The sequence below is a fragment of the Syngnathus scovelli genome, chromosome 7 (genome assembly GCF_024217435.2).
Source record: "Syngnathus scovelli strain Florida chromosome 7, RoL_Ssco_1.2, whole genome shotgun sequence".
NCBI classification, from domain to species: Eukaryota; Metazoa; Chordata; class Actinopteri; order Syngnathiformes; family Syngnathidae; genus Syngnathus; species Syngnathus scovelli.
The window spans coordinates 12,159,129-12,184,924 of NC_090853.1; the positions used below are offsets into that span (position 1 = coordinate 12,159,129).

The window sequence follows — 25,796 nt, forward strand, 5'->3', positions numbered from 1 at the left end:
TCACGCCACAAAATTTTTTATCTAGTGTGATATTTGCAGTAAATAAATCATTTTCGCAGCAATTAAGTGAAATTGGATAATTTCCCACTGCACACGTGAATGATCTCACAGCACTCTGATGTGCCGAGCCAACCTGGTTGGCAATCACTGCCCTATTGTTTATTTGTATGTTCAAAAGTTGCACGGTGGTTGAACAGGCAAATTGCTAGAGCAAGTTTTGCGGTTGCATTGGAGTCTGATGAGACTGTGGTAGAATAGGGGAACTTGTCAAGGCTCTTGGTAATTCCACACCAACGCCACTGGCTCACTGCCTTCTTAACAGCAGAGGAGCTGCTTCAGTGACGGATTGCTCTCGTGGCGATGCTCCGCTGTCACATTCTGGAATTCTTTTTTGTAGAATGGCAGATGTTTGTGATAAGATGGCAGTAATTTTTTTTAGCACATCATATATCTACTGTTTTTTCAGTTACTAGTTGATTGTTTTAAACACACAAACCAAGTGTAGTTGATAACACGAAAATACAGATCAGATATTCCGAATGATCACAATCCTTCTATGTATAATATGCTGTAGTTATTAAATCATTCACTGCCAGCCAAGTTGAAATACAGTAATCTCTCATTTATCACGGGTAATTGGTTCCAAAAACCACCCGTGATAAGTGAAATCCGTAAAGTACGGTCACCAACAAGTACTGGGCAGGCTAACGAGTTAGCGGAAAGATGCTAATTCGTGATCGTGCTAACACGGGAAAACGGACCTCTAAAGGGATGTAAATGAACTTTTGGAGCAATACTACATTGTCCTTAAGGTTAGACACGTTTCCTCAATTTAGAAATTTTATTTTGACTTTTAAATGTTTTTTTTAATTTGGGAAAAAAAATCCGCTAAGTAGTGAAGCCGCAATAAACGAAACGCGAAGTAGCGAGGGATCACTGTAAATCTTTGATGTCTATAGGCGTCAATGGCAGTGAATGAGTTAAAATCAGACGCAATCCCCATCCAAGTCAGATGTTCCTATTGACTGACACCACAATGGCCAGAGTTGCCCTTCTCTAATTCCAGGATAGCGCACTTACTGAGCTATTGCCCTGTCTGCACTCGGCTATAGACCAGGCTTATCATCTCTGGGAGATTATTTATTCCATTGTTGAGTTTGCTTTATTAAAAGCCAATGTTATTAGTGATGGATGCCTGCTTGATTGCAAGAGCAAGCAACCAGATAAGTAAAGAGAAAAGCGGGGCGGGGCGGGGTGGGGCGGAGAGAGAAAGTATGGGCAATTTAGTATGAGGTGTTCATGCGGCTTCAAAAAGTCAAATGAATTAGTACCTTCAGGAAATTACAGTGAGTTGTGGCTTGATGCATCACGTCTTGTTCCTGCTCCTCTGTGTTCGCTCATCCCTTTGGGGCTCGTAATGAGCAGACATGCTCTGCCAGTTGAGGTCAAGGTCATGGTTGTGATTAGTGCCAAACACGAGCGTCATCCTGTTTTCTGACAGGAGGCAACAAGCGTGCGCAATGACTTGCAGCTCATTTGCGATCTGCCTGTAGCGCCATTTTGTGCTTGTGTTGAATACCGTCACAAGTAGGAATTGGAATTAACTCACTGCAATCAGATAATGGTCAGTTGTTGTCTGCGTTTATTTCAATATTTATGGAACTGTTTGTGGGTATACCGGCCTACTGATAAATAATTCGTACATGAATTTAGCACACTGATTTTAATTAATTGTTTCTGACAATAATTAGTAAAGAAATAAATGACCATGTAATACTTTATTTCTACAAATCTTACAATTTCAAATGATCACTTCTACAACATTATGAGGAAATTAAAATGTCCCTTCACTGATGAGCTATTTTTAGAACGGTCCCCTTTGGCACCAAGCTGGTGGTGACCCTTGGTCTACAAAAGGGGTTCTCAACCCAGTTCCTCAGGGGCCAGTGTCCTACATGATTCATATGTTTTCATACATCTCCCGACTGTCATTAAGTGAAACAGTCTCAGTTTAATTTCTGCTTGTCTTTAAGTTAGGCGGTAAGAGATGTTTGAACTGTATGTAGATCTGAGTTGTTTACGACAGTACCTTTGTCATTTTAGCGCATCCAAGGAGATTAGAAGTCATAAAATAGCTCACTGTACAAAAACAAACAAAAATGAACACTATGGTGTGTATTCTTTGCAGGTCTAGTTTATCCTCCTAATTTGGACTTCAAACATGGCAGACAGAAGGAATGAAGCCACTTGCGACCAATTTAGGTTGCCAATCTCTAATCATAACTAACATTGATTTTTACGTGGCATTTTTACATTATTTTCTGTCTCTGCATCAAACATTCCACCCGGAATGGAATACCACTTTACCAATAAATCTGGGGAAAGTGCTACACACACATTTCACCTGTAAAAAAATTAAGGTATATTTACAAGTGCTACTTAACTATTTATCCGCATCATGTCAGAACCGCCATCAGAAATGAAAGCAAAGCCCATTGGGACAAATATGCTGCTAAATGTAAACCATACCTCTGAATGGTTGATACAAACAGTGACATTTATTATTTGAGAGGATCTCATTAATCTCATTACTCCAGACAGCGATCCAAGCCTGAAATGCGCACTTTTTCAGTAAAAGTGGCATCGTAAAATGGCTGCCACGGGCTAAATGTTCATTCTATATAAGTCCGTGTCAAGTGATCGAAAGTCTATCCTCTGACCTGACGCGCATCTGCAGGTGTCTGTGAAGATGTGCGCGTGGATTTCCTGACTGGTGGTTTGTAGTCAGTACCCCCCCCCCCCCCCCCCCCCCCTCCATTGCGCGTTCCCTCCACCTCCACTTTTCTCTTCGCCACATCGTTGGCCGCATTCCGAGCGACGGCCGTGGAGACGAGTCGACGCAGGAGTGGAACATGTACAAACCATGAGAGGACGCTTGCTCCGCAGACAGGAGCGTCACTGTCGCAGGGGACTATAGAAGGAAAACGAAGAGGAGGAGAAAGGACGAAGGGCCAGCTCGGACTAAGAGAGCGCATCTTCTGTGATTTATTTCAGGGGCGCGGGGGATTCTCTCTCCAAGTGCGAGGAGAAAACGTGCTGCGACATTTGTTTGTTTCCCGATAGGAACGCGTCGGAATCACCCGGCGTGGCCATAGGTCGACATGTGAAGGATTTTATCGACGTTTCACTTCTTTTTTGGGGGGGAGGGGAGGAGGGGATGGACAGGACGCTATATGACGTCTGCTGTTTAAAAATAGGACGTTCCACCATATTAAAGCTCGCTGCTTATTAGTAAATATTGAAATTTATTGCTCTCGCGCTTTTTGGAATCCCTCGAGAGTTTTCTAGGAATAAAAGGGGTCTTATATTTATATATATATATATATATATGTAAATATATATATATATATTTACATATATATATATATATATATATATATATATATATATATATATATATATATATATATATATGTAAATATATATATATATATATTTACATATATATATATATATATATACATATATATATTTACATATATATATATATTTTTCTTTTTTAAGCTACTGCTGAACCTCTTACGTAAATGTGTGAGAGTGCCTCGCATGTCCTTTGAATCGCGCCCCTTCACACCTTATCCTCTCCTATGCACACGTAGACTCACCTGAGCATACACATCATGCATAGAAAATAGGACAAACACACATCACCCCTACTCCACTTCCATCACCACTGCCACCAACTGATGAATCCGCGTTATATAGGTGGACGTGGCACGGACCCAGCTGTAGCATCCTCCTCCTCATCCTCCTCCCCCTCTTCCTCCTCCTCCACCTCCACCTCCTCCTCACCACTAGAGCCGCCACTATCTTCACCGTTCTCTTCCTCGCCAGCATGTCCTCATCGTCGCGCAAGATCTCTTCGGAGTCTTTCAGCAGCTCGGTGGGTTCCGATTGCGGGCTCGAAAGCCCCGGGGGAGACGGAGGAGACGGCGGGCTGGAGGCGGCCGAGGAGCTCCGAGGATGTCCCTTCTCCTCCATCCACAGACCGCTCCTCTGGAACGGCCGCAGCCCCGCCGAAAGGCTCGCATGCCCGGCGGGTGAGGAGCAGCCAGCAGTCGGCGGGCCACACAAGAGGGTGACTCGGAGAAGAAGGGTGAACCTGGATTCGCTCGGCGAGAGCCTGAGGCGGCTAACATCACCCACGGTAAGGCCTTAATAAGACCAAACGACAAACTTCCCCACTAGACCTGTCAGATGGTATATTAGGTTTTATAAGCGTTTGACATTTATACTATATACTATATATATGGTATTTATACTATATATATGCTATTTAAAATAAATGTGTGTATATATATATATATGTGTGTGTGTGTTTATCTAAAGTTCAAGACAGCACCTAGAAAACGACGGATTTTTTTACCCACTGGGGGAATCATTGTTGCCACCCCTTCACAAATTCAGTCCAGTTTGAAACAGTAGTTGAGCTCACAACAACGTATTTGTCATTTTAGCATAATTTTTAGCAAAAAAGTAATGTCATTCAAAAATAAGTTTCTTGTACGCCCCCCCCAACTTTTTTTCTTTAGAACATATATGGTCATCATTGCTGCTACATTTGGCCATCTACAACCATACTTTTCAGTGATCATTGTGAACTATTGTCACGAGATCCATTAATCTAATTAAGTAGCATCTAAATAAAGGTAAATTGTGCTAGATTATTTGAGAGGTGTGTGTCGCATACACAAAAAATACTAAAATAATTAGAAAATGCAACAGAATGACATTCATAAAGCAAACCTCAAAAGTGCACATTTGGTTATTATTGTTCATTTTTCAACAGTTTATGTCATAACACCTGTGTCTAGCAGCTAAACTCTAGCTGGTATATACTGAACATGTAATAATAAAATGTAGTAATGTACTGTGTGATAAAAAAATAGGAGCTGTTCACATTCGGTTTACTTTGCGACAATATGTACCAAGGCATTTCTAACATGCTTTCACAAATTCACAATGATATATAAAAGGAAAGCATTGCATCATTTAGATGAACATTATTTACAGTTCAGTTGCTAATTTCGGAACATGAGTTTGAGCTGATCAGACTTGGTTCAGTAAAAATAGACTTCTTTGTCAAAAACAGGGTAAGTTCATAATCCAAATAGGTTGACACTTATTAAAACAAAATGATAGCGATACTTTTTCATCTTCAGTGCGTTGTATGTTGTAACGTCTCAAACACAAAGTACACTGAAGCAACAGGTGGATTTTTTTCTGAAACATCATAAATGACAACACATGGTATAGTCCATATCGTGCACGCTTTTGTGGGTCAAACACCAAAAAAATAAGAAGCAAAAAAATAAAAAATATAAAACAATGTGCTGGAAAAAAATTAAATAAAATATAACGACACCAGCATCAAAAATATATTTAAGGCCACATAAAACCATTGCTGACTAAAATTTGCTATTGACAACAGCAATCGATATTAGTATTGGCTGTAACCCCCCCCCACCCCCCCCCCCCCCCCCTCCACCCCACATCAGTCTAACTCTAGCATTCTAATTACATAAAGCACTGTGAAGAGCCTCAGTGTCATCCCTGGCCATATATAAGGGTGTTATAATATTTAGATAAAAGTAAAAAGTGTGCGGCATGAAAGCAATTCTGACAAGTACAATTTATCCAAAAAGTTAAGTCCTGTAAATGTAGCTCATTACATCTGCCGCTGGCCAGCAATACAGTCCTCAGTATTTTTTAGGCTCCCTTCAGGCCTCACCCCAAGTAACCTGAATCATCTGGCGGATTATTATATAATGTGGTTGACCTGTGTTTTTATACATGTCTAAGTACATTCTGATGGAAGAAGGAGGACACATGATTATGGTTATTGTAGTAGGGGTCCATTCCTGTCCTGCTCATCCTGTATATTTGTCACAGTAAATATTTGCCTCCGATCCTTTTGCCGGATCAAAAACTTAAAAAGTACATAAGCGGCTCCAATTTGGAAGTCAACACATGTACAACACTGCTTTTTGATGGTATAGCAGAAGACAAATTGTTTGCAATACTTACCGACAATTAATACTTATTACGAAAGATTTCCACTAGCTGTCATACAAATGAGGAGTGTGACATTCAGTGTTCCATATTCTCAAGGACACCTACACACTTAACCGGGTAGACTGTAGCTGTTCAAAGCTCTCATCATTATTCTATTAATTTAACCTTTCAAAGAGGGTCGATTAGCATGTGTTATGAGGTAAAAAAAAAAAAAAAAAAAAAAAGGAGAATAGAATAAGAATAAGTATCAATTCAGCGATGGCTCCAGGAGTGTTGGGGGCCTGAGAATGCTGGAACTGTATAATCTTAATTTTTGGGAGGAAATGCTAATAAATCTGTATAGGTACAAATGGGACACGTTCTATTTTGCTTTGTTGCTCATAAACAATTTTAGTCACTCACTCCTGTAGTTATCTTTTTTGTTGTCTCTCACACACCATTGCTGCTTGCATACTCAGTAGCTGCGTGCAGCAGCAGTCCCTGTTGTTGACTGCAATGGACCGTGACAGACAGAACAGAGCATGCTCTCTATGGCTGTCTTCACTCCCTGACCACGCTGACCCAGAAGCAATGACACACGCACACGCACACGCACACGCACGCTTTTACATATGAGCAAACATTCATTTTCTCTGTCTCCCCTCTTTGTTTCATCAGCTCAGTGATCCGTGACGCTGATCAAGGCCTCAGCATGTTAGCCACAAATGCAGAAAAGTGTGAAACAAGTTTGTCTAGTGGTGCATTATATGGTGTATGGTCACCAGGAGGTGACTCTTTTTCCACATTTAAACAAAGTATATGGTGTGTCTGCCATTATTTATATTATTGTTAAGCTAGTGCTTACATGTGCTTCAATGCTATGTTCCCATTTCTATGGCCATCGTAACAATTTCCCTCTTTACCATCACATGATAGCCACAAAGAGCCAAATCAAATTCCAATAGATTACCCCCCCTAAACTGATAACTTGTAACTTTAAAGGTGTATTCCCCCCCCAAAATATAGTTTTACTTGGTTTCCAAACTGTACTTGAGGTTGTATTGTTTGTGTAATTGTAACTGCATGTACAGCAGTGTAGCGACTGCAGCAGGAGAAGAGTGATGGTGGAATTACCCCCCCGCCCCTTCCCAATGTAAAGAGACAGCGCAAACAGAGAGAAATGTCGAACCAGATAAAGAACATGGGAACTAGACTTTTGTTGATCCTATTTTAAGACAAACTCTCCTCTCTGTCAAAATTCTTGGTTATACACACTTGTCATTTTTTGCTTGGTTCTACAAATGTGTACACATTCTTAAAATGCATCATTGGGACCATGACTGTTATTGCTAACATATTCACGAGGGCACTTACATGTGTGGGCAATAAACATGCCAGTGAAATGATGATCTACTGTATTTATATTGAAATGCTCAAACGCTGTACACACACGCAGCTGAAATTACTCCTGTAAATGTCTGTAGTGGGCGGAGGCCTCTGAATGACCTCTCCAGCTGGCACACCGTGTTCTAGTATTGTCACTATAGCCTTGCATTTGAACTGCATCACACATAATCACATTGGACCCGCCTTCTCAGACCTATTTCGTCAGATGTGCAAAATACACCAGCTGTGCGGACACACACAAATACACGCTAGCTAGAAGTGATTAGCAGTTAGGTAGAAGCATTGCAGCACACTGGATGAGATTGCCGAAACATTGTTCTGGACCCAAAACCGTGTCATCTTCTTTCAGACACAGACTGTTCAAGAGGCTCTGCAAAGGACTCTGAAGTTTTACAGGCAACAAGAGATCAGGTAGATTGCTACTGCTTGTCTTGTCAGTGGCATCTGTTGCTATGCGCAACAGCTTTCTGTTGCATGTGTTGTCTACCTGCTGCCTCACGGCTTTTCCCTGCGACTGTCACATGCACACAAACAAAGTCAGCTCATTTTGGCCTTCACTTACGTCATTTTCTTCTAAAGCAGGGCTGTCAAACTCATTTTTTTTCGCATTGTAGTCATAGCTTCTTTCGGAGGGCCGTTATGACTGTCAACCCAATAAATGTATGACCATCTCATATTATATACAGTAAAAGCTACAAAACAAACTGACAAATGACTCGTTTTCAAATCAGACGAGTAAAAAGTGGTTATTAAAAGTGAAGACAATTTGCAATTCTAGTAATGACACACGAATTTGATGCACAATTTGTCTTCGCGGGCCTCATAAAATGATGTGGCAGGCCGCATCTGGCCCCGGGGCCTTGAGTTTGACACATATGTTCTAAAGGGTACGGACTAGCTCTGAATGAACGGACAGCACCTTTGTTGGTCGCATTCAAGCCGTCTACTCCACCTTCATTCCAGTTTTGACTCATATTTAAATAAATGACTTTTAACCTATATCCTGTCATGAGGTGATTGGAGCTGGGTGACCAAATGCAGCTTGAGACGAGAACAATCCGACAGGGAGTGACACGCAGACAGGACTTAAATACAAGACAGTTAACGAGAGGCAGGTGACAGCAATTACACTGATCAGAGCACAGGAGGGGAAGGGCGAGCACACAGACACGCAAACCGAAACTATGACATTAACACAAGGAAACGACCTGTGACAGATCTTGACAGATCCGTTTGTTATTGCTTATCTCCGATCATTGTTTGTCTTTGGGTTACTCACAGGTATCAAGATTCTGGTAAGGAGGACCAGCAAAGGGAAAGTAAAGACGAGAAGTGCCCATTTCTAGAAAATTCCGGTTCAGAAGAGGACGTCCTTCAAATCCTACATTACATGGCCACCATCCTTGGTAAATTACAACCACAAATGTTCTTCCAGATGAGTAACGAAAAAGACTAGTGCATATTTTCCTCCAAATTTAGTTCCTGCATGATTAACAGGCCGGTTTCAGATACTGTATCTAATCCCCTTTGTAGACAACCGATCCTGGTTTTGTGTTCTCGCTCTCAGGAGTACCATTCTTTGAACTGCGCGAGCATTTTGGCGAGGAGTTCTTCGGCCTGTGCTTTGAAGAAAACGAACGCGTGCTCAGGGCCGTAGGTGGCAACCTCCAGGACTTTTTTAACGGCTTTGATGCCATTTTGGAACACATTCGCACCTCCACGGGTCGCCGTGCCTCGTCGGAAAGCCCCTCGTTTCAGTGCAAAGATCCTCACGAGGAGGTGAAGAGCAGAGAAAAATTGGACAAAGTCGGGGAGCGAGGAGCACAAGATGGCCGCCGGAAGTTGTTGCTCCTACATTGTTTTAACCCGGCCCCTGTGGTGAGCTTGATCATGCCTGGGCTTATCAGAGCGGTTTCCAGACGGATTTTTCATTTTGAAGCGAAGGTCGATGAAGTGTCCCCTCTGACTCCTTTATTGCCCAAAGAAGAAGCGCATCACAGCGATGGTGATTCTGCCACACCAACGCCGACTGCATCCCCGTCTGGCTCTCCCTCCTCCTCTCCCTCTCCACCTTCAACTTTTCCAACCACTGCTCCCACAGTTTGCGTGTCCTTCCAAATTCAGGAAACTTGTCCTTCCCACTCCCTCCCAAATGCCAAGAAAACCCCCATTTCTCTTTCAACAAGCCCCAGTGATTTACGCATTGGCCTGGCCACGTTTTGCCGTGCCTTTCCGTTCCACCTTGTTCTCGGCCCTCGGATGGAACTTTTGCAGCTCGGTGAGGGATTGCGACGGCAGGCTCGCATCGAGCCTCATCGGAGTCTCTCCTTCAGGGACTGTTTTGAGATCGTCTCACCCAAGATGGAGCCTTCGTTCCAGGGGATCCTACTGAGGCTTGCGTCTCCTTTTACTATCCGTACAAGGCCAGATACAACACAACTAGGGACCAAGGAAAAGGTAAGATAACCAAATAAAACCAGCTCACAATATAATGGGATTATGGTTTATCATTACACACTTCTTCCAAAGAACTTAAGAAACTCTTTTTGTCACATTAACAAAGGTTCAACAGTAGAATTACGGTAGAAGTGTATAAGTAGTGGTCATATTTTCTTAAACTCTGCAACAGGTTTCTTGACAATGTCAGCTGCCTTGCTTCCCGGACCCTACCAATTCCCTCCCTGTCTCCAATCATGGTGATTGCCATCTATGAGGTCTTTGAGGGGTGCTGATAATTTATTGTATAACTGCAGTGTTAATCAGAATACCTCGTTTAGTCTTGTAGGGGCACATGCAACATTGGATTGTAACAATTTTTGGTTGACATGCCCTTTCAAGTTTATCATGATGATATTATATAGCCATCCATCAATTTTTTATACCGCTTGTCCCCACGAAGCCTGGAGCCTATCCCAGCGGTCATCAGGCAGTAGGCCAGGGACACCCTGAATTGGTTGCCAGCCAATCGCAGGGCACACAGAGACGAACAACCATTCGCACTAACTCACGCCTAGGGACAATTTGGAGTGCTCAGTCGGCCTACCAAGTATGTTTTTGGGATGTAGGAGGAAACCGGAGTGCCCGGAGAAAACCGGGCATAGGGAGAACATGCAAACTCCACACAGGGAGGGCCGGAGGTGGAATCGAACCCGCACCCTCCTAACTGTGAGGCGGTCGTGCTAACCATATATATATATATATATATATATATATATATATATCCATCCATCCATCCATTTTCTGAACCGCTTAGTCCCCACGGGGGTCGCGGGCGTGCTGGAGCCTATCCCAGCCGTCATCGGGCAGTAGGCGGGGGACACCCTGAACCGGTTGCCAGCCAATCGCAGGGCACACAGAGACAAACAACCATTCGCACTCGCACTCACACCTAGGGACAATTTGGAGTGATCAATCGGCCTACCAAGCATGTTTTTGGGATGTGGGAGGAAACCGGAGTGCCCGGAGAAAACCCACGCGGGCTCGGGGAGAACATGCAAACTCCGCACAGGGAGGGCCGGAGGTGGAATCGAACCCGCACCCTCCTACTTGTGAGGCGGACGTGCTACCCAGTGCGCCACCGAGCCGCCTATATATATATATATATATATATATATATATATATATATATATATATATATATATATATATATATATATATATAAACACACACACACACGCACATACTATATATCTGGGTGGTTTGCAGCACTGGCCACAAATGAATCAATCCGTATTGTTTGCTATATCTGGTTCTCAATTGATTGGTTCAGTCAGCCACCATAACAAAACGCCCTCGTGGTGAACGGAACTGACATGGAGATTGATCAGTGTTGTGCTTTTGTGCGAGCGTGTGGGTATAATTTCACAATACGAATGCAGCAACACAAGTCTTTGAACCTGCGTATCATAAGAGGGTGCGTCTAACACTTCTTGAAAATAACATCGACAGTCTTTCATCGGCTTTTGAGTTAGGTGATTGATTTTCATTGAAACTGACGCGATCCAATGTTGTGATGCAGAGATTTTTTTCGTCTATTTTGTTTGAAAGAAGTGTGCTCCCCAAGTAGGCTTAAGTAACTTTTGCAACACAGTATCTAATTCCAAAACGCTACAGTGGTAATGTTTTGAATAACACGCAAGCATAAGTTAATAATTGACAAACAGAAGTTATAATAGTTATAAATAGGTCACATTAAAACTAACCTAATAACAAACCTAAGCAATGATGAGTAGTGGCCAATTGAGTTGTTTTCTCTTTCTGTCAATGTCTTCTGAGAACCTCTGGAAAATAATTTGATTTTGATCATCTTGAGTGACAAGAAAAGTGCTATACAAATCCGAGTGATACATTATGTGGTATAATATCACTCTTGGATTGCCGGATAAAATATTTTCTTTTAAAATTTATTCTATCACATAATCACAATGGAGTATAAAATGGATACAGTTGGGTACACGTAACTCTCATCAGATGATTGGCAGACCAAAAATGCGTTCTTCCCGTCCTCCCACACACTGCATGGATACTTCCGAGCTTTAAGCCTGAATCTGTCAACTATGAGCAGCTGTATGCTTTTCACAGTGTACATTGTTTCCCCTTTGCGTAGCTAAACGCGTTTTGTATGAGCAAGGCAAGAAACTAGAATACAGAGAAGAGGGATGGGTTGACATTTTCACGAGAAAGGGCAGCAAGAGAAGGCAACAGGCCAAGGTAAAGACTCCAACACTCCCTGAATGCTGCACCTTGTGTGTGTGTAGTGCTTTTTCAGTTTGACTTCTTTCCATTTGTCGCCCAGGGACATTGGCTATGCAAGACATCCAAAGCCCTACTATAAAGGTCAAATCCCACCACCTTTTTCTGCCTCTACTTAGCGTATACTAGTTAACACAAGACGACCTGGGGTGGAAGACTACACAGAGGTCAAATACATGCCACAGCGCTGCAATGGCACAACAGCGTGCCACAGATCTGTTTTGCAAGAGATTATTTAAAAATTCATTCTACTGTAGAGTATCTTGAGGTACTGTATGTACATGGGCAAATAAATAACATACCCTAATCTTTTTTTCCAATCGAGATTTGCACTCAGCATGGACACAATTCTCGTTGGATCACCATTATTAAATAAATAAAACGGGTTCCAAAAGTGATTCAAATGCATATGAATTAAGAAAAACGAATCATTTTTGTCGCGAGCTACACTGTAGTTACAATTTGCCTCGGGTTGTCGTTACGACTGTGAAATCACATAACTGTTTAATCAGCTCCTCATATTATTACATACACAGGACACAACAAGGCATAATCACCGGCTACTCCTGTCTAGCATCCTTGACATCTCCTTGATGGCCTGCCCTCGACATTATCCGCAAATACTCAGGTCCTTCGTCAGTCTTACAGTAGTTGACGCAATGGATCCCCGACATCTAACTTCTACCTGGCCGACTTGCATTTCAGGTTTTCATGTCAGCCTCTGCTTCCAAATGATAGTATCGAAGCTTTTTTTCTTTCATAAGCGTCCTTCACAACACCCTTCCGTTTATTTATTTCACAGACTCCAAAAACTGTATAGAACCTTCAAGACGTGAGTAAATTCTTACTGGCTAAACGCATTTGAGAAAATGACATCCTCGTGAATTATTAATTAATCACTTGCTACATTGGTGATTTAAAGCATCGGTTTGTTATTTGAATATTAAACCCCTTAGTACAAAGTCCGGCCCGCGGGCCAAATCCGGCCCCCGGTCAGGTTTCATACGGCCTGCAGCTACGGTCTTATAATGTATTATTTATGGTCCGCCTGCACTGTCAAATTGAAAAAAAAAAAATCATGAAACTTGAAACTGTAATTCATCCTATTATCAAAAGTTGGCGGCACCACCCCTCTCTGCTCATTTCTGCCATGGCGACTGCAAAGAAAACGAGTCAAGTTGATATTGAAGGCCGTCGCTTTCAAGAGAAATGGGAATTACAATACTTCTTCACTGAAAATCAAGGCAATTGTGTCTGTCTAATTTGTAAAGAGACAGTTGTCTTTTTTAAGGATTTGAACCTAAAGAGACACTAGAGTCTAATATATTAGACTGAACATCCTAACACATACGACAAGCTAACAAGGAGTGACCGAGCTGATAAAGTTCCAAGCTGAACTGGCATCACAACAGCGATTCTTCATGCGGGGCAGCGAGTCAAAAGTAAATCAAAAGTAAATATTATTTAATATTAAATAATTCAAAGTGGCAATGGTACTGCTGTTATGAACCTGTAGACGTGACACAAACTATTACTTTCTGAAAGATATTGTAAATGACAAGAGCAAAATTCACTTCTTTTAAGTTTTAATAATAACAGACAACTTTGCATTACTTATAGCTCCTGTTTAAAATGTTTTACGAGGCAAAAATCATTTTAAAGTCATGTAAATTTAAGGTATTTCATACAGTTTCTTCAATGTTATCTGACTCCTCAGATATGAATGAAAGGCAGAATTTGTGTTTTTAGAATTGTTCACATCTGCCTGAGTGTCTTGTATTTGATTATTTTGTCATTTAAAAAATAAAGACAGTTGGGACAGTGAAATTTGTTATATAACAGTGTGCATTTGCATGAAATTTTTGTAGTTAAAAAATGTCAGAAAAAACTATTGGCACCCGGGCCCCTTCACTTTATCAAATCTGACCCTCCTTGCAAAAAGTTTGGACACCCCTGCCTTAGTAAATGCAAAATTTGTTTGACTATTGTTGTAAGACTATACAGTACAATATAGGCATCACTGGCAAGATAAAATCTTTTGTTTGTGTGCTCATGCATGCGCATGTGTGTGTGTGTGTGTGTGTGTGTGTGTGCGTGTGTGCGTGTGTGTGTGTGTGTGGGGGGGGGGGGGGTGACAGAAAGATATACGAGAGAGGCTTGACTATTTGCTGCTCACTGCTTGTTCATGCAAATAAGAGTCTGTTGACATGCCAGCGTCTGTTCACAAAAGGCGATCCTACCTTTGCATATCTGTCTTTCGCCGTTTCACTTTTTTGCTCCTCTTACATTTTTAGTGTGTCAGCTTCTTGCTTTGACTTGCTCTTTCTTTTCACCTTGCCAGACTTCATTCAACCTTTCCATTTCCAACCATTTCTTTTAGTGAATTTGATGGAGGCGCAAGGAAACAGATTCTGAGCTCCACCGACATCTTATTTGGTTCAGAAATATGACAACGGTGTGGATTGAATCCTCTGAATCATTGCACAAGTCTATCATTTAACATATTATTATTACTATTATTACACATTATTTTCACATAAACATGTACAATGTGGGTGGAAGGCAGACTCAGGTTGCGCACTACGACTATCAGCACAAGATATGTGTAAATTCTTGTCGGTTAAAACCATTTGAGAAAATGGTATCCTCATTAATCAGTGTGTTGCCGTATCAATCAAATCTGCCTGGGATTTTCTGAATTGGTAGTATTGTCCGTTAAAACCTGAGCAATTTGAAATTGGGTCTTTTTCTTCAATTGGATTTCAAATTCACCTCAAAATGTATCCCTAACTATCTGCTAAAATTACTAGATATAATCATCAGCATCTCTGGTGGGGATCATTTATTTTCATTTGTCATGTTTTGTCATGTTATTAATATCCCCTCTATTGCAAAATCTCTTTGCATATAACATTTTCCCATTATCTTATAGCTCTAGGCCCATTTGTTACATTGTCCGGATTTAGTTATTAAGCCAACTCTCATCTCTCTGCTTGTATTTTCCTTTCCTGCTTCCATCTTCCAATCTCCTCTGTGTGTGATGTAAGCACAAGCAGGACAGACTGCTGAGTTAAACAGATGCTCAGGCAGACCAACACATATCCTCCAGAGAAGTGTGCAGATTAATGTGTCGCTGTATGCTCAGTGTGTTTGTTTGTGATAAAGAAACAAACAAGGTCACTGAGTAAAAGGTACATAACACTTTATGTCCAGCATGTTTTGACGCTTTAAAGAACATGCTCACCTCCTTTAATCTGGGACTTTATGCATGCCGTTAGTGTGTTTCTGCTCGAGCTTTTTTTTTTACTCTTTGTAGTCTTGTCCTTCTTGCCGTGGAGGACATTGTGTGATCGTAATTTCAGGCAAGTGTACTTATTTAGAAATCTTTCAAAGTATACATTCCACACTTTAGCTTCTAATTGGCTCATCAAACCAATGAAAACATCAAACACGTTCTAGAAGCCCTGCTGTGATGGGAATAGAAATAAATATCTACCATGCTGTTCCTTTTCACTGATCAAAACCAAACATCAAGCCAGCATGTCTGAGCTTTTCTCATCATATTTGATAAAAACTGAAAGGACGCAACGGAAACTTAAGCAGTTGTTAAAAGCATATTTGTTCACTGCTATCCTGCTTTTTATCTGATTTTGAATTACAATCTTTCCGATAACATTCAGCAAGACAGACATGGGAACGACGCAAACCATGCAGCATCTCTTTGTAGATGTGATTTTTGATTGTCTGGCCTACATTGAAGGGAAAAAATTTGTAGTTTGGATTTGAAATGTGTGGAATTGTTCTAACACTTGGAATCTGTGTGCTGACCCTACCTTGCTGTATTTTTGAATGTGTAGAAACTAAATTTGTAGCGTAAATGTATTCAAGACTATGATGTTATGCCTGCCTGCATTTTGTAGCTTATGTAACTGTCAGCCAATGTTGTTCTTTGAAGAGAAATCCTGTCTGCCATGTATCCATTCACCTATACGTGCGATATGCTGAGTCTCTCATCAAGCCGCAGTTCACGCGGATCATCTGTTGTGTTTCAGTGTTTCAGGGCACCCGCTTTTATTCTGAACTCCAGAGTCTGAACCTTGCGTGCATACGGATGCATATGTTTTTTAATGTTGCCGTTTGTTGGAAAAGAGACATCTCACTGGTGATTGTGTGTTAGCGTGTAGCAAAATATGGTGTTGTGTGTGTAATGCAGACTGTATGTATTATGCAGACAGAGGAGAGCCTTGCGCTATAAATAAAATAGGGCTGCAGTGTGCTCACTGGCGGAATAATCTATCTGACACTATGGAGAGTAACAGAGAGAGCATGCGGGCAATGTTTAAAAAGAGTGTACGTACCATGTGTGTGCGTGCGTGCGTGCGTGTGTGTGTAAGAAGCAGGTAAAGATAGAGAGAGTAGACAGAAGAAATAAGCAGGGGGGGACCAGTCAAAATATGGAGGCGAAAGGTCAACATACTGCAGTTTGCACCTTGTCTTTGCGAGTATTCTTTTCATCTCATGAGATGATTTGCCATCCTGCCCATTTCCGTCGCACTGCTGGGAAGAACTGCTTTGTTTTGTCAAGAAGCATTTATGACAATGTACCAGAAACTTATCTGTAGCCAAGCGGCACATTTGTTTCCTATGAGAGTCATCTGTTAACAAGCTCTTGCCTCATAGTTTGGTTTGAGGACATTTAGATAGACATATGTAGGTTTAAGTAGGACATCAGTTTACCCACTTTTTAAAAGCTCCCGCCCCCTCCCACACAAGCGGACATCCATTATACATTAAGCCTTACTTAATCATGTTGCTATCTTTGTTGTACAACATTGGGCACAAAAAATATACAATACATCAAATCATTAAATTATAGGTTGTGCAATTTGATGTTTTCGCCCATCACATAGATTTTCATTCATATGTATCTTCTTTAATGGCCAGGTCATGGAACTGAAGGGTCAGATGATCCACTTGCCAGAGTCGTGCTCTCTGATGTTCCTGGGCTCACCACGTGTTGACAAATTGGAGGAGCTCATGGGCCGGGGCCTCTACTTGTCAGATATCCCGATCCACGATGCCAAGCGGGACGTCATCTTGGTGGGGGAGCAGGCCAAAGCTCAGGATGGCCTCAAAAAGAGGATGGACAAACTCAAGGTAGGTTGTTTCATGTCAAGCCGGCTCAAGTGTTTAGTATGCTAATAACTACAATTAAAACACTAATATCAGTTTAAAATCCATAGGGTTCCAGTCAGGCATCTCTCACTTGAGCAAATCTAGTAAACCTGTTATATCACTTCCACTGATGAGTCAAATCTCAACATTGCCAGACTGACTGGATCGAACAGAACTCCTGGGGCTTACTCTTATAATTTGCTTTCAAAGCATCCACGAGCAAGTCACTGGGTCCTGACCCAATCCACACATCTGCTCTGTGCATCATCTCTCGCTGCTACTACTCCCCCGGGCCACTCTCAAAAATAGATGTATTTCACTCAAGATGAACAGTGGTAGCGCACTACATCAGACAGACTCGGAGGAGCCCGCCCACAGACACAAATCATCACATGCAGATACACACAGCTTCACACCAAAAAATACATAGTAGATCTTACATTCAGCTGTTCTTTGTTTTTGTTTTCATCCGGTGCATTCTTCCCACATCCCAGCATTGCTGTCAAAAACGGCTTCATCCGTGCTCAACGCTTAATCTCTTTGCTCCTCACCCTCCTCTTTTAGGCCACATTAGAGCGGACTCACCAGGCATTGGAGGAGGAAAAGAGAAGAACCGTGGACCTCCTCTATTCCATATTTCCGGGCGATGTGGCGCAGAAACTGTGGCAAGGTCAACCGGTGCCCGCTCGCAAATTCGATGACGTCACCATGCTGTTTTCCGACATCGTGGGCTTCACCGCTGTGTGCGCACAGTGCACGCCAATGCAGGTCATCTCCATGCTCAACGAGCTGTACACTCGCTTTGACTACCAGTGTGGGATTCTCGATGTTTATAAGGTAAGTTGACAAAAATGGATGCATGCATATAAGGTGGACAGGGTTTGTTTGGGTGAGCCATAAAAACATTAGCTTCTTTCACACAGACTCAAACAATTGAAGCATCACATTGATATAGCAAGCTACAATCTGATAATTATGCGTGACAGCTTCAGTACCATTGTATAGTGCTCACAATTGCTTCTTACACAACAGGAGTGGAGAAATGTGTGTCAGAGTTAAACTTCACACCCCTATCCTGGCATTGTGGATTACCCCAAGCCAGAAAATGCACCCCCATCCTCTGTTGGTGTTGTTTATACAAAACAGTGACACAGAAAAAAGCTGGAAAAATGCCTGCTTTTACTGGCAGTGTGAAAGGTGCTACTTGTTTTTTTGTTTTGTTTTTTCGGGATGCTGAAGGCAATTGTGTAAGGGGGCTCTTGTTCAGCTATTATTTTGTACGATTTCTACTATTTAAACAGGTTGTTGTTGTTGTCCTTGTCCGCCCCCCTTCATTTATGTGGTATTATATCTCTCTTTATTTTCACACATTCCTCCTTTCTGAGAATCTCAAACTGCTGTGATTAAATGTGCTGTATGTATGTGGGCAGGGAAGAAGAATGTAAATGTATAAAAGAGAACACAAACATAGGTGGACAGAGTGAGGAAATTGAGGCAGCTGTATATTGACATCGTCATGGTTACTGTCCAAACGACTTAACCGCTGGAACGCTTAAAAGAGAGCCATTTGTCTCTTGGCCCTGCCTTTTCACCTCGTTTTTTTCCATTGTTGTATTCTCCATCCTGTTTGTTCAAGCCACGCAAGTTTGACTTAAAGACGTAATACATGATAGGCAGTCACTAAAACAGAGAGACTCTATTGCAGTTGGATTCATGCTAAGAAGAAAACCTGATATTTTAATATTGACGTAAGAAGCCTTGTGCAAATTGAACTTTTGGAAAATACATTTCCGTTGCTGTTTCAATCAATGCAACAATCAAAAATGGAAAAATCCTCGGACTGTATGGCCTTCTTATTATATTTAAAGGGACAAATGGAAAAGCAAAGACCATGAGTTCCAGTGGCACAGTGACACCTAAAACATAAAATGACAAGTGAAAGTTAGGTGAATAAAACAAAAATAAATTGCCGTACCCGTTGTTTCCTACATTATTTCCTGGAGCCTTTTTCTAAAATGATTATTTTCAGACATTTTTCTATTTATTATGAACAGCTCAACGCTAGTAATGAAAAGCGTTTTGTTGTCAAGTCCATCTTTGTTAAAATAAAAGCTGACTTCATTTCCCCCCCCACAGATAGAGACCATAGGTGATGCCTATTGCGTGGCAGGAGGTCTTCACAAGAAGGTCGACAGTCACGCAAAGCCCATTGCACACATGGCTCTGAAGATGATGGAGCTTTCCGAAGAAGTGCTCACACCTGATGGAAAGCCTATTAAGGTGAGTTTGGTTATAGTAAGCGCACTTCGTCACCATGGTTATGCAAACTTTTACAATTTAAAACCGAAATGATCACACAATTTACCAAACATTACCACAGACATTTAATAAGAAAGGTTTCGCTGGAATTATTCTTGAAGATGTCTATATATTAATTTAAGGTATTACAGAATGCTGTGCCAACCAGCCTAATCTTGTTTTACTTTTTTATGTGAGCTGTTCACGATGCGTTTGTGTGTTTTGAATGTGTGTGTGTGTGGTAACCACAAGAATGGCCTGGCCTCCCCTGTCACAAGACACATAGTACTTTCCACATTCTTTCAAACTACCATTTTAATTAAAGTCAAAACAGCCCTGAAAAAAAACAAAAACAGAAGCACAGAAAAAGCAACAATTGCCCGGGTCTGCTTCGTGACAAAGTAACAATGCCTTTTCTGCCTCTCTCATGTTTTATACTGAGTGGGAGGATACAATTAGACTTCGAGTAAAATGGAAGTTGCTACAAAAAATGTAAACTCTTGTATTGTTAAGCAGCCATATCCTCATAATATTTTAAGTATCTGATGCTTCTGCTCAAAACCAATTTGAATTTGAAAAGTACAATGACTATCAAAATGATGACACTGAAACAGTGTGTTCGAGCAAAGCAGTAACATAATTGCTGATTAACAGACAGCACAGAGGTTCTCTGTGCTTTCCATTTGTCTCAAAATAGAAAGGCCTTGCCAAGCGCTTTTGGCCTGCAAGCTCGCTCTTCCAATTTCTTCCTCTGTGCATCTCCCTTGTTGTTTCCTTTCATTCTAACTAACTAACTAACTAACAAACTGACTAACTAACCAACTAACCAACCAACCAACCAACCAACCAACCAACCAACCAACCAACCAACCAACCAACCAACCAACCAACCAACCAACCAACCAACCAACCAACCAACCAACCAACCAACCAACCAAACTCCTCCCTGATTTTGTTTTCTATTTTGCCCCTCCCTTGTGCTTGCCATTGTCCAATTCCCCTCCTGTTGGTCCAAAAGGGCTGTTATGGCCATAACACTTGATAAATGCTGTTCAGTGAGAGCACTCAACTCCAGCCAACGTTGCACTTTTGTGCAAACTAGCATGAGACCTTAGAGGGAGGAAAAAAAGATTGAGTAGTGGAACGGTTGAGAGAGAGTGTGATTTGGAAAGAACTATATCTACAGGGAACGACACACAGAGGCCTAATATATTGGATTCATTGTGCAAGTGTATGAGGCTGAGTAACTGTTAATCCAAGAATATATTGTTCATATTAAAACCTGTCAGGCCTTCTCCAGATCACATTGTCCAAACAAACAGGTCTATTGTTAGTTGTAAGTCTTCTGAATGTTAACATGCATTCAAAAGTATTTTTATTGGGCCGCATCTGAGCAGAATAGTTTATCTCATATTTATATTGAGTCTCAAGTTCTCATCTTTTTTGTTTACAGCTCTAAATCAAGTTGCACACTTTCAGTGGTTTGCCATCTAATGGTCTGATGAGGTTGATTTCTCCCTCTATCTATTTTGTCTCCTGGTCTATCTTTCGCTGTCCTTTCTGCCTCACTACCCCCATCCCCTGCTGTTGCCATGACTACCTTGCACTGTGCTGGCATGCAGACAGTAGCGTGGGTTTCCACGGTGATGAGATGCTCTAGTTGATCAGTTGGAATCTCCTGGCTTCCTTGGCTTATCCTGTCTGTTCACCATATGTGAGTTAGTCCTCGAGGGAAAGATGCATTCAATTTTTATTGAAGATAACATTTGAAATGCTGTGGGAATGGAGTACGTAATAACCCTTTTTGATGACAGCAGTGTATAGGTTGAATGCCTTAAGGCTACTAAAATTTGGAGTTGCAACACAATTTTCAGAACAAATGTGTCATAAATAGCATGTAAATTATGGACATCTGTCAACTGGCAACTGTGAACTGAATATATGTGAATTAACGTACCATGCAAGTGCGCGTCACTCGACCTCATTTCATCCATCATCTAATCTGTTTGACCATATTTCATATTACAATTTCATTTTGTACTTTTGGCATAGTAACGAGTAATCTGTGTGGAACCTGAAGCTTTTATGGAGAGTGGCTTTGGCTTTAGAATAAGTTTGGTTCATTTCTGCTTATACGTGTGCTATAAATGTTGGTTCTACATTGTTTCTATTTTTATACCTTTGCTTGGAGTAAAGATTTTATTGTGAAACCAAAAGATGAACCGTTTGATGTTATTGACAGCACACGTCCAACAGTTAACCACCGTCAGCAATGTTAGTTACTATAAAACCACCTAAGGCTCATCTTTTAATTAAGTATATAAAACAAAACATAATAATCAAATATAATTTTGCTACAGCAATTTATTTAACTGTCAACTGAATCGTTGTTTCAATTCCAATTCTGGCAAAGTAAACTAAAGCACAGGAGATTCACTGTTGTCTTTTTGTTGTTGTCTCCCTAGCTGAGAATTGGCATCCACACAGGCTCCGTCCTGGCTGGTGTGGTTGGAGTTAAAATGCCGAGGTATTGCCTATTTGGGAACAATGTGACCCTGGCGAGCAAATTTGAATCAGGGAGTCATCCAAGGTGTATAAATGTCAGCCCTACAACCTACCAGTAAGTGGAATGGTCATATGGAATGTATGTATGTATGTATGTATGTATGTATGTATGTATGTATGTGTGTATGTGTGTGTGTGTGTGTGTGTGTGTGTGTGTGTGTGTGTGTGTGTGTGTGTGTGTGTGTGTGTGTGTGTGTGTGTGTGTGTGTGTGTGTGTGTGTGTGTGTGTGTATGTATGTGTGTATGTATGTATGTATGTATGTATGTATGTATGTATGTATGTATGTATGTATGTATTTTTTACGCATTTTATACAACAGTTCGTCATACAAATAATTTTGCAAAACTTAACAAATACTTCACAATATTTATTCAGTGTAATAGTGGAGTCTTATTTTTCCACAACTGAGAATACGCCTAAAAAATCTTTTTAAAAATATAATGAAAATAATACAGAAGTACTTTTGAGGGTCTGACACACATTTGGCCTTTCAGTCCAAACTCGTGATGCGTTCTTTTCTTTTCTCAGGCTGCTTAAAGATGACCGATCATTTTCCTTCAACCCTCGTTCGCACCTGGAGCTCCCTGAGAATTTCCCCAAAGAGATCCCAGGAACCTGTTATTTCCTGGAGGCGGGAACATCTCACAGCCATGCATCATTGACCAGCTCTCGCTCCGCTCCCCCGGCCTCTATGAGGAAAGTCTCCTACAGCATCGGGACCATGTTTCTAAGAGAAACCAGTTTGTAGGTATCACAAAGGATGCGGGAGACCAGAATCGAACCCGTGCAGCCGACAGGACGCCCAATAACACACAATGTGGATATGCAAATGACAACCTGGGCTCAGTGCTGCGGGATGGAAGAACATACAAGAAATGATTTTTGTCGCAGATGTATCCTACTTTGGATCACCTAGTGGAGAAAAATGAGGGTGTTTAGCTTCTGAGCCACTCATGACATAGAGCTCTCCTCAGCAGTCTTTTGTGTCACACGAAGAACTTTTACACTCTTGAAGTGGATAGGTCGGTTGAATGATTATTAGGATTTACACAAGTAACCATGGAGGAGGCTCTGCGAATAGCTGTGGGACCGTCTGGACAAAGAGGACCACGAATGAAGAACAACACACACCTCCTTCCATCCCTTCCAAATGACCGAATTCATGTCTTACGTTCCATTAATATTGTGCATTACAACGGCAACCCCCCCCCCCCCCCCCCACACACACACACACAGCTCCGAGGAACAGTTGTGGCAGACGAGAGACAGACGAAAAGCAACGAGGGGATAGTTCTGAGAAAAAAAAAAAGAAGCTGATAATAGGAAAAATAACAATGCCAAAAAATGGTAGAACTAGAGCCTTTTTCTGCTTCTAACTCACAGCAAACTGCAATCTACAACAATCCAGCCATTTCATTGCAGGTAATATGTTCAAAAGTGTCAGTTTGAAAGCGATTCTTAGCTCAGTGCCTTTTCTGCTCAAATCAGGACAACAACAAGTATAAAAAAACACATGCAGGATGAATTAATTTCAAATATCTGATGGGGGGAAAAGCCGCACATTGACACACTTGTCCTCAACTTTTTTTTCCCCCTTGACATTTTGGTGTTTCCACCCTCTCTTCTCCAATAAAGATTCTGAAATATGAGAGCCCTTGAGTGAGCCACAACACCAATGAAGGCACCGAATAGTGGCGGCTATTCATTTGAGTGATGAGAGGAGAAAAATAAAATATCAAAACAATAAAGTGCACTTCATAGGTTCCAAATATTTCAAATTGCATTTATTTATAACATCTGGTTGTACCAATCATACACATGATGCAGTTTAGCGCATATGCAGTACACATAGCATATGCAACACATTTGCAGAAATTGTTTTTATTTACCTGATTAGGATTCTACTCTTTGCTATTCATTTTCCTGCTACATACTTGAAATCTCAGGCCTTCCAAATGAGTCAGTGTAGCTCACTAACAGATACTTAATTGAAATAATTTTAGATGCTCAATCTTTTGTTAAGTGTATTTTTGATGACATTATTATTGGTTGTTTAACATGGATATGTAACACTGGTGAACTCAATGCATATTTGGATTTTCTTTTTGAATAGTCGGCCTTTTACTCCAGGTACTCGCATCATAGTCAAATTGATGATTGGAAATTTTGCTTAATGTGTGGTTAAAGAGTAAATGATTCACACTTGACATCCATTCTAAATCTTCTCTAAAAAATAGACAGCTACTCATGTCTTTCGATATTCTACATCGAGAATATTGGTCCGCTTTGCTTTGTCTTACTCATCTTGGGCTGTTACTTTAAATTGCAGTATGCATATTGTGCCGCAGATGCACACAGGCAATAAACATCAACAACTCGACTGGAGACGTTGGGTCAAGTCAAGAAGGTATGGTAGCCAACTGTAACCAAAAGTCTTTTTAACAGTTAAAACGAAATCACAATTGAATTGGTTGCAAAATTCATGATAACAATTTTTTTTCTTGAGTTTTAAAATGACTGAAACTTTTTATGACTGCACATTGTTTCATTGTTACATTGTACAAAAAGTAAAGCAATGTTTTACAACAGCAGAAATAGCTCGCCCTGAAATTTATCAAACAAAAATGGAATAAAACATTTCTTATTTTTCATAGATTCATAATAAAATTGTGTTCACCTAGGCCAACATCATGTACATGGACTATTTATGTTTGTTGTGTTTTAGATCCCAATCCCATTTCGATGTTGTACTAAAACGATCTCATCAGGATTTAAAAATGTTGCTTTGCAAGGCCCCAACGACATCCAGGGAAACATTGCCGTTTGGTTGATGGATCTCTGGATGTCTTACTTTATAGTAATATTACTATGATTTAGTTTTGTACCAAGGCTGAACATGAACCATGTGTGTACCAGAAAACAGTTCCATAAAAGCTGTATGACTGACATTAAGGGCACATTTTCTTGTCTTAACATATGTAAATAAAACACCAAGTGTGTTTAACAAGAAGCAAAATGACTCCGGCTGTTATCATGTTGAACTCAACCTACAACAGGTGCCACAATCCTCTCATCTCAATAGATCATCTGAAGGATGTTCTGTACGTTTAGGGGTGACCCATACAGACATTCACTGAAAAATAATTGGAACAATGAATGCGTTATGTAACATGCAAATGTAGACGTGAAAAGACAAATGTGTTTCCAAGTGTGCATGAGTACGAACCTCTCCATGAGTTCAGTGTAGCTTCGTTGTTCATACAAGATAACAGTCAGTATTGCTCTACTTTTGTTTTATTACTATTCAAACAGCATTTGGCTTTTACAGCACAGGCTTGGAGTAGACAAAACCTCTCCCAGAAGAACACAAAAATGCTGCTTGGTTCCCCCTTGCATGAATAATATAACCTGTACATATAAAACCTTAAATTTTTGCAATCAGCTTGACTGAACAGATAGAAATTTAATGTTTGAAGCCAGTGGTGCCTCTTACTCAAAATCACCTTGAACATGCTTCGTTCGACCCATGACGCAAATAAGGAC

At 41.0% G+C, this 25,796-nt stretch overlaps 1 protein-coding gene across 1 annotated transcript; it reads left to right on the top strand.

Moving 5' to 3' along the window:
- The first annotated feature begins 3,502 nt into the window (after positions 1-3,502).
- Positions 3,503-25,269, top strand: gucy1a2 (guanylate cyclase 1, soluble, alpha 2). The gene is made up of 9 exons (XM_049725762.2): positions 3,503-4,207; positions 7,811-7,872; positions 8,743-8,867; positions 9,029-9,918; positions 17,159-17,371; positions 17,954-18,226; positions 19,526-19,669; positions 22,153-22,307; positions 22,782-25,269. The coding sequence occupies exons 1-9, from the start codon at positions 3,896-3,898 to the stop codon at positions 22,999-23,001; spliced, it is 2,394 nt and encodes a 797-aa protein (XP_049581719.1). The 5' UTR covers positions 3,503-3,895; the 3' UTR covers positions 23,002-25,269.
- The last annotated feature ends 527 nt before the right edge of the window (positions 25,270-25,796 follow it).